This window comes from Lithobates pipiens, unplaced genomic scaffold, assembly GCF_037356315.1.
Source record: "Lithobates pipiens isolate NorthernLeopardFrog02 unplaced genomic scaffold, aLitPip1_a1.2 Scaffold_27, whole genome shotgun sequence".
Classification (NCBI taxonomy): Eukaryota; Metazoa; Chordata; class Amphibia; order Anura; family Ranidae; genus Lithobates; species Lithobates pipiens.
The window spans coordinates 192,256,463-192,275,406 of record NW_027507788.1 but is presented as its reverse complement, the minus strand read 5'-3'; the positions used below and the strand labels follow the sequence as shown (position 1 = coordinate 192,275,406).

Below are 18,944 nucleotides of genomic sequence, written 5' to 3'. Positions count from 1 at the left end.
TGCCTTAGAAATTCTTTTGTACCCTTCTCTTGACTGATACCTTTTAACAATGAGATCCCTCTGATGTTTTGGAAGCTCTGTGCGGACCATGGCTTTTTCTGTAGGATGCCACTAAGAAAATATCAGGAAAGACCTACTAGAACAGCTGAACTTTATTTGGGATTAATCAGAGGCACTTTACATGATGGCAGGTGTCTAATGACTCCTATTTAACCTGAGTTTGAATGCAAAAAAAAAAATCTAGGAGGAAAGCGAACTATGAATGTCATAATGGTGGTTCTGCTTAAAATAATTGGTGGAATGGTGATTTCTATGCATGAGACCAGGTTATATGAGGGATGGTGGGACCCTCCTTGGAACATTATATGGGGGATCAACCAGCAGAATTACTAGCCAGACATACGGTGAACCTAAAGAAAGTTTGATATGTTATAGCTACACAACGGTTTGCATTTCCAGCTCTTCATTTAGTCCACCAGGGACAAAGGTGTTCAAGGAATAAATCCAGTATGTCTCTTTCGCACAGACGTTTAAGGCGTTCTGCTACAGGGAGGGTATTGTGCATGTCTTCTGAAATCCATACAAAAAGACCATCGAATGATCGGTTGTAGAACTCTTTAAAATGTCAGGGGGCGCTATGTTTGTCCGAGCCTACAAACCTCTGATCTCCAAATCTCAATCAACATATAACGTGCCCCAGGTACAATAATCCGCAAGGACAGGTAAGACAGTTTGCGACAAACTCTGCCAAGCAGTTGCAAAATTCTGGAAGAACATAGGTTGTTTCTTTGTGGATGGAATCTTTTTATCCATGCCAGACATGTGAGGCACCTCAACTTGCAACACTGATACATGCCTTTCAAGATGAAGAAGGTAATTGGGCAGCTGTTCTGATTGATAGTATGTTTAATTCTACTGGGCGCAATTTTATTTTAATGTTTTTTGGCTCGTCTATATGAGACTTTAGGTCTATCTGTCAGAGAGGTTTTGAGGTGTGGATCCTCCAGTAGAATAGACCAGGGTTTTTTCAGTATACGAACCATCTGTCTAAATGGAGTATGAAATTGAGTAGTAAATCTAACGGGTTGTGAATTGGTGTCAGTCAAGATACTATAGATGGGCATATTCCTCAAGGGTGATCTTATCAAGGAACTTTTCTTTGATTAAATAGCCATAGGTAATATAGTTCTGTTTGAGCGTGCAATTGTGTTGAGGCAGCAGAATTGGCTTGTAGGTATGTTTTGTATCCAACGGGAATGATGACAACTTTGAAAGTGAAGATGCGATTTTTCTGCTGTTGGTTTAGTATAGTTATGGACATAGAGGTTATTGCTCTCATGGCATAGTTCTAAAACTAGAAATGCCTACCTGTCAGGGTCACAAACACAAGTGAAAAATAGTGCCATATTGTTGTTACAGTACTCAACGAAATGGTTTACTGTGGTGAGCGAGACATCCCATAGACTATTTTGCCTATGTTTCTTTGCTAGTATATAATATGGGTTGCTGTGCCAAATCTTGATGTGTTAACAGAGGCCCATGGTCAGACTGGTGTAACTGGGAGCAAAGTTGGCTCCCATCACAGTGCCATGGGTCTGCAGGTAGTATGCACCGTCAAATTCATAGTTGTGAGTCAAGCAGTATTCTGTGGCCTCGGTTTTGAAGTTGGCCTTCTATGAATTCACAAGGGGGTCCTCGCCCAAAAAATGTGTGACTGCTCTTAACCCAACCTCTTATGCTATGCTGGTGTAAAGAGAGCTTACATCTAGTGAAAGCCATAGGTAGGTGGATTCCCATGAGTAATTGTTTAGCATCTGCAGAAGATGAATGCTGTTGCATATGTATGTAGGCAAGAGGTTGTAGAAAGTGGTCAATGTATATAGAGAGAAATAGATGGTGACACTTTCCATCACCACGACTATAGGACGTCCTAGGGGATGAGTGGGGTTCTTATGTATTTTAGGTCGATGATAAAAATATGGTCATTTGTAAACCTCTTTTGAGGAAAGCTGGAAATCTGTTTCCATGGTGTTCATACCTTCGTTAGATGCCCTCTCTTTTAAAATCCAGTAGGGGGTCACATTTGAGTTTTGTATCAGGAAATAGATGCATGGTGGATTCCTGGAGGTAGTCTGTTTTATCTCGTAATACAATTCACCATCTTTGTCTACCGGTTTGATTGTAAGACTGGAGTTTTGAGAAAGGCAATGCAGTGATTCCTGATGGGGTTCGATTTGAACGGGGGTGTGTTGGTTTAGCGGTTTTATGTCAGATGCATCAAAAAAAGAGTAGAGCAGGTAAGTAGTATATCTTTTTTTTTTTTTTTTTTATAAAAAGTGATGGAGAAATGTTGTCAACAATGCCCTAGATGGGGAAAACTGGCTTAACAAAAAAAAATGGGTCCTTCTGAATTTTGGTTTATGTGTTATGTCCCTAGTCACACAATGCTTGTAATAACCTGAGCTTTAATGATAAATCACATTGTTATCTGATGCGTATAACTAGGTTTAGTTAGGAATGGAATGTATATGACTGGTATTTTCTTGTACAACTAAAATATTAAAAGCTCAATAAATATTACTTCATTAAAAAAAATAAAGTGCCTTTAGTATCACTGGTACAGAATAATGTACTTTATTGTGTATCATATAAACTCTCCAAAAATGTTGAATTATATCTGCATTATCAGCTAAGAACGATGGGCATCATACAACCATTTCATAACCTTTACAATCGATCAGGTCTTATACAGACTTTATTTTTGGCTTTAATTTCACAGTCTTGATCCTTATCAATCCTCTTTTAATTAGCTTTTTGAATGTTAATGCACACACATAAAAATGACTAACTGAATAAAATGGATTAAAAAACAAATATCTAGTACCTTCATTGTAAGTAGAAAAACCCAGCATGATCAAAACTGCTGTAAAAAAAACTGGTCAGGTAATGAAAAGAGATAAAAACATGATGCTATTGTTCATGTGGGCTGTCACAAGACTTATGCCCCGTGCACACGATAGGATTTTCTGACAACAAATGTTGGATGTGAGCTCGTTGGCTGAAAATCGCTCCATCGAACATTTGTTGTCGGACTTTCCGCCAACAAATGTTGGCTAGCAGGTTCTCAAACATTCCGATCATGTGTACACAAGTCCGTTGCACAAAAGTTCACGCATGCTCGGAATCAAGTATGAGCCGGAAGCGCTCGGTCTTGTAAAACTAGCGTTCGTAATAGAGACATCACGTACGCCATGTACGTCACTACTTTCCTAATTGTTGGCCAACATTTGTGTGACTGTGTTTATGAAGGACAAGTTGGAGACAACATCCTTTGAACAAAAATCAGCGGTTTTGACGGAAAGTCCGATCGCGTGTATGGGGCATTAAACTGCTAAATTTTCTCCTATGTTTTTGTGGATAAAATAAAATTATAAACAGTGCAGTTGCTGTATCCATTTACTACACATTAAGTTACATATATTTTTAAATACTGTTAGGCCGCGTACACACGAGCGGACTGTATGGCCTACTTAGTCCATCGAAACACATTTCAGCGGACAGTCCGCTCGTGTGTGGGCTTCAGCGGACTTTTTCAGCGTGCAGTCTGGCGTACTAAGTATTTTGGATTTTCCGTAATTCTGTCCGTCATACTTTGGTTTCAGCGGACAATCCGCTCGTCAGTAGGCTAGTTCGACGGACTAAGAATGGCGCATGCTCAGAAAGGATTTACACGGCGGAAGGGTGCTTTGCTGTGTATTGGACTTCCTATTTCTAGTCCCGTCGTACGTGCTGTACACGTCATCGCGCAAGCTTTCGATGGACTGTTTGTGCATCCGTGTGTGGTCAAGTCCGTTCATTCGAAAGTATGACGGACTGTCCGTCGGATTGTATGACGGACTAAGTAGGCCATACAGTCCGCCCGTGTGTACGCGGCCTAAGTGTCACCTGCTCTCACCTATCCATCAGAATGCATGTGCCTCCATTGTGGGAACACTTATAAGTTAGTGTTAGGTACCACAGATATCGGGGTGCCTTGGCGGGGCTCTGTGGCTTACGCATGCATTTGCATATGTGTGCAGACTAAACCCCTGTTTTTAACGCATATTGTTAGACAGGTTAATTGGTTGTCTGTGGGCTGGTGGAAAAAAACAAGCTTTACTTACCTCGGTTTATCCTTGGGTTTGTTTGTATCTAGTGTAAATGAGAGAAGACCAGCTGAAGCAGCCCATCAGGCTCCACTGCAATGCGCATGTGCTGACAGAGGACAGGCAGGCAGGAGGAGAGAGCAGAGAAAGGCAAAGGGTGACCTATGACTCAGCTCCTGCCCCTCATTATCCAGTCAGTAGGCTGAGAGGTTGTTTTTAACTAGTATTAACTGTGCTGCAGTGGAAGCTGAAGACCTGGCGGTGCGGTCTGGCAGAGGTGTTTAGATCACAAAACTGACTGCACAGAATTACAAGTCTTTTTCAGGTACAGTGTTTCCCATACATACTTTATAGGTTAACTGCTTGCCCGGACCTTAACATAAATGTTTCCCGTTTCATATTTACATAATGCAATTGCTCGCATATACTGTATGCTCTCCTCACCCGAGGAACGTGCTGTCTTCTTCCATCCACATCATGTTTGACCCAGTTTAGGACAGCTCTGTACACCTCTTCCTCTGAAGGAACATTCAGACTGTCACTTGAAATTAAGTCCAGCACCTGTAGGATATGGACACAAGAGCATGTATGAAAAGCAGAGCAGGTTACTTACACACATTTATACATGAGATCTAAATGTAAGACGACACAACATATAGATAAATGTACTATATGGACAATTTTCTACAGTCCTACAATTCCAGTCTTATATTTCCCACTGAGCGCTTGAAGATCTGTGTATGCTGTGGCTCTACTGGATTACAAAGAACAAAGATTATAATACCTGTAGCGATTTTTCTGACTTTACGAACTGTTGCAGTGATTGTTTGATATTATTTTTAGTTTACGGACTGGAATTGAAGGTTGCCTAGAACTGATCTTTGAGGCTGAGCCATAAAAAAAAAAAAAACACGAATAAGGCCCCTTTCACACGGGACAGATCAGTAATGATCCGCCCCGTGATGATCCGCTTGCTCGGCAGGGATTGCTCCGTTGTCCCCGCTGAGCCGGCGGATAACAGGGCGTTCCCAGCACACTGTGCCGGGACCGCCCTGTCAGCTCTCCGCTCTCCTCTATGGGGATCGGATGAGCACGGACTGTCTGTCCGTGTTCATCCGATCCGCTCTGCAGACGGATAGAAAAATAGGATTTTCCTCCATCTGCAGAATCGGACAATTGCGGAGGTGGACGATATCGGGTGTCTGCGGATGTTCATCTGCAGACACCCGCTATCCCATAGGAATGCATGTATGTCTGTATTTCATCCGCAAACGGGTGGATGAAATACGGACATAATGTCCGCATGTGTGAAAGTGGCCCAAAAAGAAAAACAAAAAGATGCTAAATTTTACCCATAGATTTAAAAAAAAAAAAAAAACTTTTATTCTTATTCTTTGCAAAAATTTAACAGAAACACTCAGTTGTTATAAGACATATGCAAGTAAAGAATAAAGAATCTTCAGACATCAAATGTGTCCTATGGAAAAACAAAACAAAAACAAAAAATGGTAAAGTAAATAATTTAAATTGAAAATGCTTAAAACAAAATTGTGGTAGGTGGATCAAACATTCACAGCTAGGATCAGTGGCCTCTCACACAGGTCACCAGGTCAGCCTATGGTTTATGTTTCTCTTCAACATCCAAACCCCTCCAAGTCTCCCATTGAGGTCGTTCTGGCTGCGCAATCATTGTACGGTCATTGGTTGCTAGGACCGATGACTTCCTAATAGCCAATCATGTGTTTACCCCAGCGTTCACAGGCAGACATTTCCTCTGGTTAGACCTGCTCTACCCCTATTTGCTGCTACAGGGTGGACTCTGACAGGGACAAACATGGCTGTAAGGGGAGACTCTGACAAGGACTCTCATGTAAAGGATGACTCTGATGGTGACTCTCAGGTAAGGAGTACGTTGGTGGGGACTCGTGTAAGAGGGCCTCACATAGGGATCTAGAGGTAAGGGGGGGTTTGATGGGTTCAACTTTGGAAATTGTTATATAGTTTTTTTTTGGTCCATGACAATTTGTAAAATATAAGATGTGGCCCTTGTACTGAAAAATGTGGAGACCCCTAACTTGATGAAAGCCAACTGCTTTATTCCCATGCAAAAAAAATCATCTGCTTATTAACACTAATATTTTGACTTTGAAAATGGAATTCCAGTCTTTATCAAAGTCTGAAGAAAGATGAATATATTCATAGGGTGGTCTAGTCACATGATCGGATCTCAGCGGCGGCTTCAGGGGAGAGGAGGAACAGCCAACAATTGATGCCCCATAGTAAGCTTATGTGGGTGATGTCACCATACAGGCCTTTCATCCATTGTCAGCAATCTCTGCTCTCCCCTGAGGCTTGCTGCTGGGAGTAGGTGGGGTTCACGTGACCAGAACAGAGCACCCAGAAAGGATAAGCAAGTATTAGCATCTTCCTTCTAGAGCAGGGATATGCAATTAACGGACCTCCAGCTATTGCAGAACTACAAGTCCCATGAGGCATAGCAAGACTGACAGCCACAAGCATGACACTCAGAGGCAGAGGCATGATGGGGATTGTAGTTTTGCAACAGCTGGAGGTCCGCTAATTGCAGATACCTGATCTAGAGGGTAGTTCATATAGGAGTTAGAAGAGGGGTGGGAGCTGTTTTAGGCTTAGATATAAACTGAAATTCCACTTTAAGTTATTCCTTTAAAAAAAGCTCCAGGAAATCTCTGAAAAGCACAGCAGGAGATAATTGTAACATTTTAATGACCTTACCACCATGCTCTCCACTAGGATACAGCTGTTCTAAAACGCAGTACACAGCGGTTCCATTAGTGCAATACTTCTGGACTGTGCTAACTTTCTGCTTACCATCTCTGCAAGTTACAGAATAAAACTAGTTGTTGCAAACAGCGGACCTATAGACTGCTATTGCCATGACTAATTGCACTTAAAAAAATACCAGGAACAGAAAATAGACGCACACAGACTGAACCATACTGAAGTATTGCACTGAATTGCTACCCTACAGGCACAGATTTAGGTGAAGTATAATGCAGAAAGGAAAGCACTGGGGTAACGAATTAAAACAGTGTAGGCTTTCAAAAACAAATAATCATACTCACCTAGGCGAATGCAGCATCTGTTCCCTGCTGTCCTCGAAGCTCTAAGCAGCCTTTGAATGCTCGGTTCTCAGTTTACAGCACAGAGCTGGTGACTAAGTAACTTCTATGTGCTCAGCCCCTTCAGCCTGTGAAGTGGGTGGGAGCGGCTGGCTCAGGCTCTCAGTAGCACATCAAGAGTCTGAGCCAGCTGTTGGTCAAGCATCTGGGAAGATCCTAACAATATTGTTGGGATTCCTGCTGAGCCTGGAGCGGCTTTTGTGATGTCAGCCGAGAAGCCCATGGTTGGCTGAATCTGGTTCAGTGGCATGCAGAACTAGCCAAAAATTACTTCCCTGTCCCTCACCTTTAAGAATCACCAGTTATAGTTCGGTGCTCATTGGGGTTGGAGCTTTACAGAAAAAGGGAGCGTTTTGGGGGGAGTTGCGAAAAAGAGAGGTGCGAGCACTGTGTATATGCAGCACTTGGAAGAACGCATGAACGTGCATTACAAACAAAAATGCACATTAAATATCGTGTGGATTACACTTTTTATTTTGTGTTTAATGTGGGTTTTTTTTTTTTCAATTCTGCCTACTTTAACCCCTTAGCCCTTGTACACACGGTCAGACATTCCGACGGAGAATGTCCGATCGGACCGTGTTGTCGGATAATCCGACTGTGTGTGGTCTCCATTGGACTGTTTCCGTCGGAATATCCGACGGACAAAGTTTTAGAGCTGGGCTATAAAACTTTCCGACAACATGATCCGATCGGACGTTGTCCGATTGTGTGTAGAGAATTCTGATTGGACAAAGTGCCACGCATGCTCAGATCAAATTCCTAGATCAAAGCTATTGGCTACTAGCCTGAACGTAGTCCTGTCGTAACGAAATAACTTCGTCACATTATGTACGATCGGATTTTCCGACAACTTTGGCCGACCGCGTGTATGCAACACAAGTTTGGACAAAATCCGTCGGACAAAATCAGACGGATTTTGTTGTCGGAACGTCCGACCGTGTGTACAAGGGCTTAGAGTGCGTCACAAACATGTGCATTCCACACAGTTATTCAGTTTAAATGGGCCACGTCCAGCGGGTGGTACTGACCACTGAGTGCGACATTGAGAATAATTTTTGCCACGCCACAACGTATAGTATTGCAGCCACAGCATAAACACTCACTCCTTGGCTGCCTTTATAGCTAAAGGGTGTGCGGTATAACTGCAGGTCAGTCATGGGGTTTTACCGCCCCCCCCCCCCCAACCACTACTGTATATGAGGTCTTGGACCTTGTTCACACTTACAGAGTTCAGCATTTTGATCCCGTAGAAAACCGCCAATCTTTCAAAGAACTCACACTTAAACACAACGTTTGGTTGAATTGCAGTCTGGTGTGGAAATCTGCAACATATCTCCAGTTTTCTGTTCTGCACCGTAGCTCATCTACAGCAACTTTTCTGCCTGCATGTCTACACATCGCAGCTCAGAGTTGGTAAAAAGAAAAAAAGTAAGAAGTGATCTGCGCTTTAAAAGCTCATGGCATCACCAGCCAGAACTAAACACTTCCTGCACAGGTAAATGTGGCATTATACCAGGCAAGTAGTGTGAACTGGCACTTTGTAAATTCCAGAGTGATTACTTTGCTGCTGCCATCGTGTGACAGGGTTAATATCTAGTCATTAGCCCGAGGTTGAAGCACTGCCTCATGGCAGGTCATAGGTCGTGTGCGCCCCCTCACCTGGAATCAGTAGGCGGCTGTGACAGAAGGAGCAGTGGGGGAAGAGTGCGGTGAAGGCTTTTATAACTTAGCAGGGGGCTGACTAGGGTTGTCACTTCATCACTTTAAACCTGAACACATATGAAGTACACGGGTTCTGAGGCCAATTTGATGCAGATAAGTCACCAAATGAGTTTAAATACCACCTTAATCAGCCATACAACCTATGCAATTATGTGTTCAGTTTTAAAGGGATGAGCTGGCAACCCTAGGGGTGACTGGATGGGCAAGGTGACAGAGTCTCTTTAAAGTGGTTGTAAACCCTTACAACACACTTTGACCTACAGGTAAGCCTAGATTAAGGCCTACCTGTAGGTCCAAGAAATATCTCCTAAACCTACACTGTTTAGGAGATATTTGCCGAAAGACAGGCACCGCTGTCTATGGCGCATGTGCCGTAGACAGCGGCGCGCAGGTGCACTGAGCGCGCCGCAGTCAACGACAATATGCCGCGAGTGGCGGCTCCCGTGCGCATGCGTGGGAGTGACGTCATCGCGGCTTCGCCGAATGACAGCGGCGGAGCAGCGAGACCCACCGAGAAGATGGAGGCTCCGGACTACAGGGGACAGCGGTGACTTCGCTGGCTCCTGTGTCAGGTCAGTGACACATAATGGACTACTATGCGATGCATAGTAGTCCATTATGCTTTACCTTTGCAGGGAATGAAAGAGGAAGTAAACCCATCAGGGTTTACTTCCTCTAAGTACAGTATGATATTTTGGATCCTATACATGTAGGGTCTGTTGGAAGTGTGACCCCCCCTTTCAGATTGTAAGCTCTAATGAGCAGGGCCCTCTTTGCCCTCATGTTGTAAAGCACTATACAAAAAAAAAAATGTTGGCGTTATATAAATCCTGTGTAACAACAAAAAAAAAAAAACACCACCAAAATATGAGGTCTGACTTACTAAGAGGATGACTGGCATTTCACAGTTAAACCAGTAATAAAAAAAAAAATTCTTGGATGACAAAATGACAGCTGAAAACAGGAAATATACAGTAATGTGACAAACAGCTTGACTGATCCGCTGCCAGCCAGTGACTCCAGGCTGGAGAAAATAGCACAAATAATCACTAAGTATGTGTGGAGGAAACAGTGGGAATCAATCCAATCCATTCAGACCCTAGCAGCGGGGGACCCTTGCTGCTGGTGCGCTGGCAGCTTCCTGCATAGGAGTTCCCTGCTTTTCATACCGTAGGCTGTTGCTAGGAGACGTAGTGAATACGCAGGGGAGGCTAGGCTGAGCTCTGCGTGTGTATTTGTAAGGGGGCTTCAGAAAGAGGAGCACAATGTGGGAAGACTTGCTGGAAAATAGCGGTGTGACTGAAAACTCTCCGGGGATCACAAAAACGAGAGAATGATGAGAAGTGGTGGGACGGGAGATAAACTCTTCTATGACAAATACCTGCATTAAAATTTTGTAGTTTCACTTATTACCGAAAGTACTAACCGAGTTTTTATATTTAGCTGCAAATTGATGGATTAGTAGAAGGCCATTAATCTTTTAAGATTCCAAAAAAAATTCTGGGTCCTGGCTTCCAGTAACAGGCAGTCTATATACATTATCTGTGCTCATCTGCTGCCTCTTTACCCTACCCTTACAACTGGCAAGATCAAATAATAGGGGAGGGCCTGAGACGTTTAAAAGAAGTATGTTTTTTTTTTCACTTTTTAATCATACTTACCTAGGTGGATGCAGCATCGGTCCTATGCTGCATCTGCCCCCGGCGCCTCTACACCAGTGGCGACTGGTGGTATATTTTTTGCCAGGAAAGCAAACAATCCTGATTTAGACCCTGAAACTGAGCTGCAATGTGGTGGCCAAGACCATACAGCGGTTAAACTTGCCTTGCCACGGTCCACCAAATAAGTGAATGTGCTCAGCTTCATATCCAAAGGTTGTCTTTGGGAAATAGACGTATGAGTGCTGCCAGCATTGCTTCAGAAGTTGCAGGGGTGGGGGGGGGGGGGGGTCAGTCTGTCAGTGCTCAGACCATACGCTGCACACTGCATCAAATTGGTCTTGAGTTTGCTGAAGACAAGCAGACTAAGGTCATGGATTACAGGAATAATGTCCTGTGGTCTGATGAGACCACGATATTTGGTTCAGATGGTGTCAAGCGTGTGTGGCGGCAACCAAGTGAGGAGAACAAAGACAAGTGTGTCTTGCCTACAGTCAAGCATGGTGGTGTGAATGTCATAGTCTGGGGCTGCATGAGTGCTGCCAGCACTGGGGAGCTACAGTTCATTGAGGGAACCATGATTGCCAACATGTACTGTGACATACTGAAGCAGAGCATGATCCTCTCCTTTGGAGACTGGGTCGCAGGGCAGTATTCCAACATAATAACGACCCAAACACACCTCCAAGACGACCACTGCCTTGCTAAAGAAGCGGAGGGTAAAGGTGATGGACTGACGAAGCATGTCTCCAGACCTAAACTATAATGAGCATCTGTGGGGCATCTTCAAATAAAAAGGCGGAGGAGTGCAAGGTCTCCAACATCCACCAGCTCCATGATGTCGTCATGGAGGAGTGGAAGAGGACTCCAGTGCCAACCTGTGAAGCTCTGGTGAACTCCATGCCCAAGAGGGTTAAGGCAGTGCTGGAAAAAAACAGTGGCCACACAAAATATTGACACTTTGGGCCCAATTTGGACATTTTCACTTAGGGGTGTACTCACTTTTGTTGCCAGCGGTTTAGACATTAATGGCTGTGTGTTGTTATTTTGATGGGACAGCAAATTTACACTGTTATACAAGCTGTACACTCACTACTTTACATTGTAGACAAGTGTCATTTCTTCAGTGTTGTCACATGAAAAGGTATAAGAAAATATTTACAAAAAAATGTGAGGGGTGTACTCACCTGTGATCTTTTTGCTTGTAGTGTGTATATATATATTATATATATAGAAAAATATATATATATATATATATATATATATATATATATATATAGCGATAGAATTTTTTTTTTATAATATATATATATATATATATATATATATATATATATATATATATATATATAATGAATGGCACTATAGCACTATAACCTAATCTGGCTCTACTGAATGTCACAGTTCTGTCAAATTCATAATTGTAATTTACTTATATAAAGGAGTACAGAGAAGACTTAAAGTGGTGTTGCCACCAAAAAATTAAAACTACTTAAAATTCGTAAAAAAAAAAATCAAAAAAAAATAATTGGCAAAAAACAAATTTTTTACTCACCTCTAAATACCGGTTGCTAGGGGGTCCCTCGTAATCTGCCTTCTTCATTGCCCGGGCTGGTGACATCACTTCCCCTCGCGCCGCACATTCACCTGGGACCTGTCATGTGTCCCAGGTGACTGTACGGCGAGCGGAGCGGGGAGCGAGGGGGGGGCTTTGTTCCCCCGCATCGCTGGACCCTGGGGCAGGTAAGTGTCCGATTATTAAAAGCCAGCAGCTGCAGTATTTGTAGCTGCTGACTTTTAATTTTTTTTTTTTTTAGGGGGTACCCCACTTTAAATCTGTGTTTTTCTACTATTAATTTTTCAAATCACAGGCTTGAATGGCCCTTGACCAGGGTATAGAGCTTTAACAGCAGTGGAAAATGTGAGGTCATGGACCCTACATTAGGAAAATGTAAGAATAAAATGATGCATTTTTTTCTGGCAGGTGAACCAGTTTATATATATGCCCTATACCAATTGAGCCACAGAGGCTTATGTGTAAAGCGCTCTCCACAATTCACAAAATACTGTATACAAGGTATTCCAACCCTCGCTAACAAAAAAAAGACTTAACTAACTTATTTTTAACCTATCGGATCCTGGACAAGTATAGCATGTGACCATAGTGGAGAGGAAATAGTTAACGCGGCTATGTCCACAGTAGAACAGAATTCACAGGAAATTCAAGGAAGCACCAACAATCAGGAGGGTAGGGCGTTACTGGAAGTACTTCCCCACCTCCTGTGGAAACGGCCACTAGAAAGGCAAGGTTTGTGTAAAGCTGTGAACTTTAGTCCAAAAGAACCAGGGTGTGTGACTGACTACTAGGACCCTCACTGGTCTTCCACAAGGATGCTAACCAAACAAGTCAGCATTTATGGGGATGAAGGTAGAATGTCAGCGTAGACAGTTGAATAGGATTTAAAACATCTTCGTATGTGAAAAAAAAAAAACTACTAAACTAGCATTTTTCTATAAAAAAAAAAAAAAAAAAAAGAAGAGGGAAAACAAGGTTATGTGACAAAAATAGAAAAGCTTTATTAGATGAGAATTACCTGTTTTAGAGGCAGTAGCATGAACTCTTCAGTCTTTGACACTTCCACAAAGTGCTGTAGAACATACTTGTGTGCAGACTTCAGCAGGTCACTGCAGGAGTGTGTGTCTGCAAAGCCACGAATTCCAAGACAGTTCGAAGGGTCCAACTGGCTGAGCAGGAACTTGCAGCAGGCATCCCTCACTCCATTTAGCTGCAAGAGACTAGCAGCAGGGAGGAGAGTCTGGAATACAGAGAAAATAGACATATTTCAATATTTTTTTTTAAGCATGAGATGAATGTATGCATGCAAACAGTAGCAACTGTGAACTAACATCCAGTACATGTCAGAGTTTAAAGGTGAACCCCACCTTTTAGAAAATGAAGATGCACCCATATTTGTAGCAATAAAAAATGTGCACTTATTTTTCTGCAAATGAACCTGCAAAGGGTTATAACCGCATTCTAACAAGTAGCTAATCCATAGCCGAGATATACACTACTGTGCAAATGTTTTAGGCAGGTGTCAAAAAAATAAAAATTAAATGCTGTAAAGAATGCTTTCAGAAGTGTTCATTTATTCTCATCAATATTTGGTGTGACCACCCCCTTTGTCTACAAAACAGCTTTAGTTTTTATAGGTACACTTGCATACAGTTTTTGAAGGAACTCAGCAGGTAGGCTGTTCCTAGGGCTGAAACAACTAATTATGAAATTAATCAATTACTATTTTCATAATCGATTAATCGGCCAGTAACATGAGGTTAAAAAACTAAAAAACTAAAATGAGCCCTTTATAGTACAAAAAAATAAAAAATCTAATAATTGCTACTGTAAATATTATTACTTTCACAGTTCCACAGTAAAAAAAAAAAAAAAAAAAAAAGAACCCCTTACAGTAGTGATTATCTGCTTTTTTGTACTATAAATGGCTTTTTTTTTTAACCCCATTATGTTAATGAACGTCATAGACCTGGTTCACACCTAATGTGTTTTTTGGTGCTTTTTGAAGAAACGCACTACAGTTCATTTACATGGTTTCCTATGGGACACGTTCACATCTGTGCTTTTTTCAGCCGCTGCATATTTGGAAAGGGCCAGGCACACAAACGGTGCTTTTTTGGTTCAATATACTTCAATGGAGAAGCTGCAGAAAAGCATGGAATGCAGCAAATGACCCCACTATTAGAAAATCGAACGAACGTTCTTAAAATGACATTTTTTTGAAGGAAGAAATTGTTTGTTTTTTAAACAATAGTATATTAGTAAACTAATAGTATATACAGTATATATAACCCCTCTAATAGTATATACAGTATATCACTTCTGTCTGTTACTTTGAGTGGATTAGAGATTTTGCTCTAACCATATAGTTGGTTATTTATATTTACCACGGCAGAGAGATATTTAAGAATAAATTGCCTTTTTTTTAACTTTGCATATTTAACGAAATTATACACCACATTTTTTATTTTATTTTATGGTTATTAACCGATTAATCGAAACAATAATTGGCCAACTAATCGATTATGAACATAATCGTTAGTTGCAGCCCTAGTTGTTCCAAACATCTTGGAGAACTAACCACAGATCTTTTGTGTATGTAAGCTGCCTCAGATACATCTGTCCCTTTGAGTAATCCCAGACAGATTCAGTGATGTTGAGATCAGGGCTCTGTGGGTCAAACCAGGGGCGGACTGGCCTAAAGGGATATCGGGAAAATTGTTGGTAGGCTGCCTGCCTTGGGGCAGCTTTGAGCGGCAACTGCAGCGCTTTCCTCCCTCTGTCCACCATTGCTCCTATCTCATGGAGCTGGGTCTGTGTGAAAAGACCCGCCCCCTCAGACTGGCTCGTGTGATAGTAGATTGAATCAGTGTTCCGCATATCACACAAGCCAGTCTGGGGGGGGGGGGGGGGGGGGGGAACCTTGCACACAGACCCAGCTCTGTGATATACGAGCGTTGAAGGACAGAGGGAGGGACCGCCGTGTTATCCAGAAAATGGTGAGACCATGAGGTTGCACTGAGTGGGCACAGAGGCTGCGACTGGTGGGCACAGAGGCTGCATTGGTGGGCACAGAGAGGCTGCAATGAAGTGAAGCTGCATTGGTGGGCACAGTGAGGCTGCATTGATGGGCACAGAGAAGCTGCAATTGGTAGACACAGTGAGTCTGCATTCATGGGCACAGTGAAGCTGCAATTGGTTTGGCACAGTGGGGCTGCATTGTTGGGCACAGCGAAGCTGCAATTGGTTTGGAACAGTGGGGCTGCATTGCTGGGCACAGGGAGGATGCAATGATGGGCATGGCAAGGCTGCATTTTATGGGCACTGATGAGGCTGCATTGATCTCTTGTACTATGTCTGCAGTCTCTGGCCATCTCGTGTGGCCTGTCCTCAGTCTCTGGCCATCTCGTGTGGCCTGTCCTCAGTCTCTGGCCATCTCGTGTGGCCTGTCCTCAGTCTCTAACCATCTCTTGTATTCTGTCCTCAGTCTCTAGCCATCTCTTGTATTCTGTCCTCAGTCTCTAAACATCACATGCATCGAGTCCGCAACCTCTGACCATCTGTTGTCTTATATCTTGTCTGCAGTCTCTGAGGGGGAGTCTGGAGAGGAGTTAAGAGTGGGAGTGCTGCCAGAATGGGGGTCATGGGAGAAGTCAGATGTGTGTGGACTGTGGAGAGCAGACTATAGGATAAAACCAGAGCCACCAACCCGAAGCCGTCTAACTGAGCCCTGCACAATGCACTTGAGAGGAGGTCAGTGACAGCGCCGTCAGGCAAGTCTGGGAAGGGGGAGTGAATACAATAATATAAGGGGGCACTGATATAAAGGTTTACCCCTTATATCAGTAATCCCCCCCCCCCCATTTTTTCTGCGGAATGTGGTCTCTGGAAACCAGAGTCCCCCCCCCCCCCCATGCTCCTGGGGTGCCACTTGATGAATTTTACTTGATGTCAGCCTCCTGACTTCTTCTGAATAGTAGAACTAAGGGAAGCATTGAAGCCACTCAGATGTGGGCATGAGGAGGAGAGAACAGTCTTCTGAGCTTATCAGTCTAGACTTTTTCACTATCCAATAAGCAGATTGTTACCTAGAGTTGTGCAAATAGATTGACAGAAATACAGATTCTTTGATAGATAAAACAGTTTATATACAGTACTATGCAAAGGTTTTAGGCAGGTGTGAAGAAATGCTGTAAAGTAGCAATGCTTTCAAAAATATATATTTTAACAGTTTTTTTTTTTTTTTTGTTTTTTTTATTAATTTACAAAATGCAAGGTGAGTGAACAGAAGAAAAATCTTAAATCAATATTTGGTGTGAATACTCTTTAGCTTTAAACCAGCATTACTTCTTACACTTGCACATTTTGTACACTTGCACAAAGTCAGGGATTTTATAGGATTAGAGTCAGGTGTATGATGGGTCCATTATACCAAGCAGGTACTAAAGATTAGACATGTGCACCCTGAAATATTTTGACCAATTTTGCCACTTTTAACTGGAATTTTTTCTCATTTTCATAGCTGCCTTCTATAATATAAATATTTTTTGGAGCAGGGTTCCCCTTAATATCCATACCAGACTCGAAGGGCCTGGTATGGAATTTCGGGGACCCCCACGCATTTTTTTTTCTTAATGCCAACATGACCTGTGTGCAAATAGCCTTAAAAAAACAAAACAAAAAAAAAAACATAGAAGACGTACAACGTTAGAATCCTACTATAGCTTGTAGTCAAAATATTCAGTGAGTTTAGCTGCTCCGTCGAATATTCTTTAAACATTCGACAGACACCATAAGCCTTCAATGAAAGATTCAACCTTAATTCATTTAGATTTTCAGACTAATGCAATTTAACGAAAAACAAAATAAATAAAAACGAATTTCGGGAGTAACTAAATAAATGTATTTTTTCGGACGAAAATGAAATTCCGAAACAAAATATTTCAGGGTGCACATGTCTAATCTTTAGTACCTGCTTGGTATAATGGACCCATCATACACCCGACTCTAATCCTATAAAATCCCTGACTTTGTGCAAGTGTACAAAATGTGCAAGTGTAATAATTAATGCTGGTTTAAAGCTAAAAAGAGTATTCACACCAAATATTGATTTAAGATTTTTCTTCTGTTCACTCACCTTGCATTTTGTAAATTGATAAAAAAAACAAAAAAAACTGTTAAAATATATATTTTTGAAAGCATTGCTACTTTACAGCATTTCTTCACACCTGCCTAAAACCTTTGCATAGTACTGTATATAAACTGTTTTATCTACCAAAGAATCTGTATTTCTGTCAATCTATTTGCACAACTCTAGGTAACAATCTGCTTATTGGACAGTGAAAAACTCTAGACTGATAAGCTCAGAAAGCTGTTCTCTCCTCCTCATGCCCACATCTGAGTGGCTTCTAATGCTTCCCTTAGTTCTACTATTCAGAAGAAGATGTCAGGAGGCTGACATCAAGTAAAATTCAGGTACTTGCATTATCTGTATTTAATGGTACATCTAGGGGTGTATATATAAAGAAACGGCATAAGTATTCACCCAATGAAACAGATGTTCTCAGGCTATTTCTTCTATAGATCAAATGTTAGTTATTCATAAAAAAACAGGGTGGAATTGGAAAATAAAGCATTATGGCTACTAAATGGAATGTATAATCAAAAGGAAAGAAGAATTTATTTCATACAATTCTCAGTTCCATCTAAAGGCCATATTGTGGTATTTTCCCAGTTGATTATTATCAGGGCCTGGATGTGACAAATCAAACATAAAACTTGATCAAATATAGACATACTGCACCAAATAACAGAAACAGGATATCTGGGTTCACAACTTGCTTGTATATGTACAGTCTTTAAAGCATGAGTTTAGCATACCATTGTTACATACCTGCACATTGCCTTCTCCAACCACAATCTCTGCTGTATAAGCATACTGTACAAGCTGCTCCAGTGCTTGAGGGTCAATGTCATGCAAAGTCACATGAGTCTGCCGACTCTCGCTCATTTCATCTGTTAAGAATTGAGATAAAAGAAAAAAAAAAAAAAATTGTCTGCATGTCGTACATGGCATCAATTATATCAAATACATAAAAATGCATACTGTATATTTGCTCAGACCACAGATGTGCAGTTAAACACTTTACATTATTGATAGGCCAAACAGGGCCTGACAGAATTGACGTCAACGTGATTAACGCCATAGGCAGGGCCGGACTTACCATTAGGCTTGACTGGGCTCAAGCCCATGGGCCCCACCCAATAGGGGGCCCCGCGGGCTCGGCTCCGCTCACAGTCCCGCCCTATGATGGACATAACACATTGACTGGGCATGACTGAGAGCTGAGCCGAGTACATTCGGCTACTCTTGGGACTGCAAGAGGACCCAAGAGCCGCCGAGAGAACCCGAGAGCGGCTCCATTTTTAAACTTCAAGACTGCAATGACAAGGCTGCAAATGACACTGACAAGGCTGCAGATGGATGGACAAGGCTGCAGATGGACACTGATAAGGCTGCATTGATGGGCATTTAAAATGTATTTTTTTTCCTTAAACTTCCCTCCTAAAAGTTTTTTCCTTAAAATTCCCTCCTAAACTTGGGGTGCGTGTTATACGCCAATAAATATGGTAATGTATAGAAGGTAGGGCCCGAAAGTGACTCAAGCCCCCACCACCC

At 42.1% G+C, this 18,944-nt stretch overlaps 1 protein-coding gene across 4 annotated transcripts in view; it reads right to left on the bottom strand.

Annotated features, from left to right (window-relative positions):
- Window positions 1–18,944, bottom strand: part of KLHL17 (kelch like family member 17) — a 135,997-nt gene that overhangs the window by 43,498 nt on the left and 73,555 nt on the right. For all 4 annotated transcript variants that reach the window (XM_077458082.1, XM_077458083.1, XM_077458084.1 and 1 more), the window contains 3 exons: window positions 18,159–18,280; window positions 13,284–13,505; window positions 4,590–4,706 (listed from right to left, as the gene is read on the bottom strand). In XM_077458082.1, the coding sequence (XP_077314208.1) occupies window positions 4,590–4,706; window positions 13,284–13,505; window positions 18,159–18,280 (461 nt within the window). The remainder of the gene's footprint in view (window positions 1–4,589; window positions 4,707–13,283; window positions 13,506–18,158; window positions 18,281–18,944) is intronic.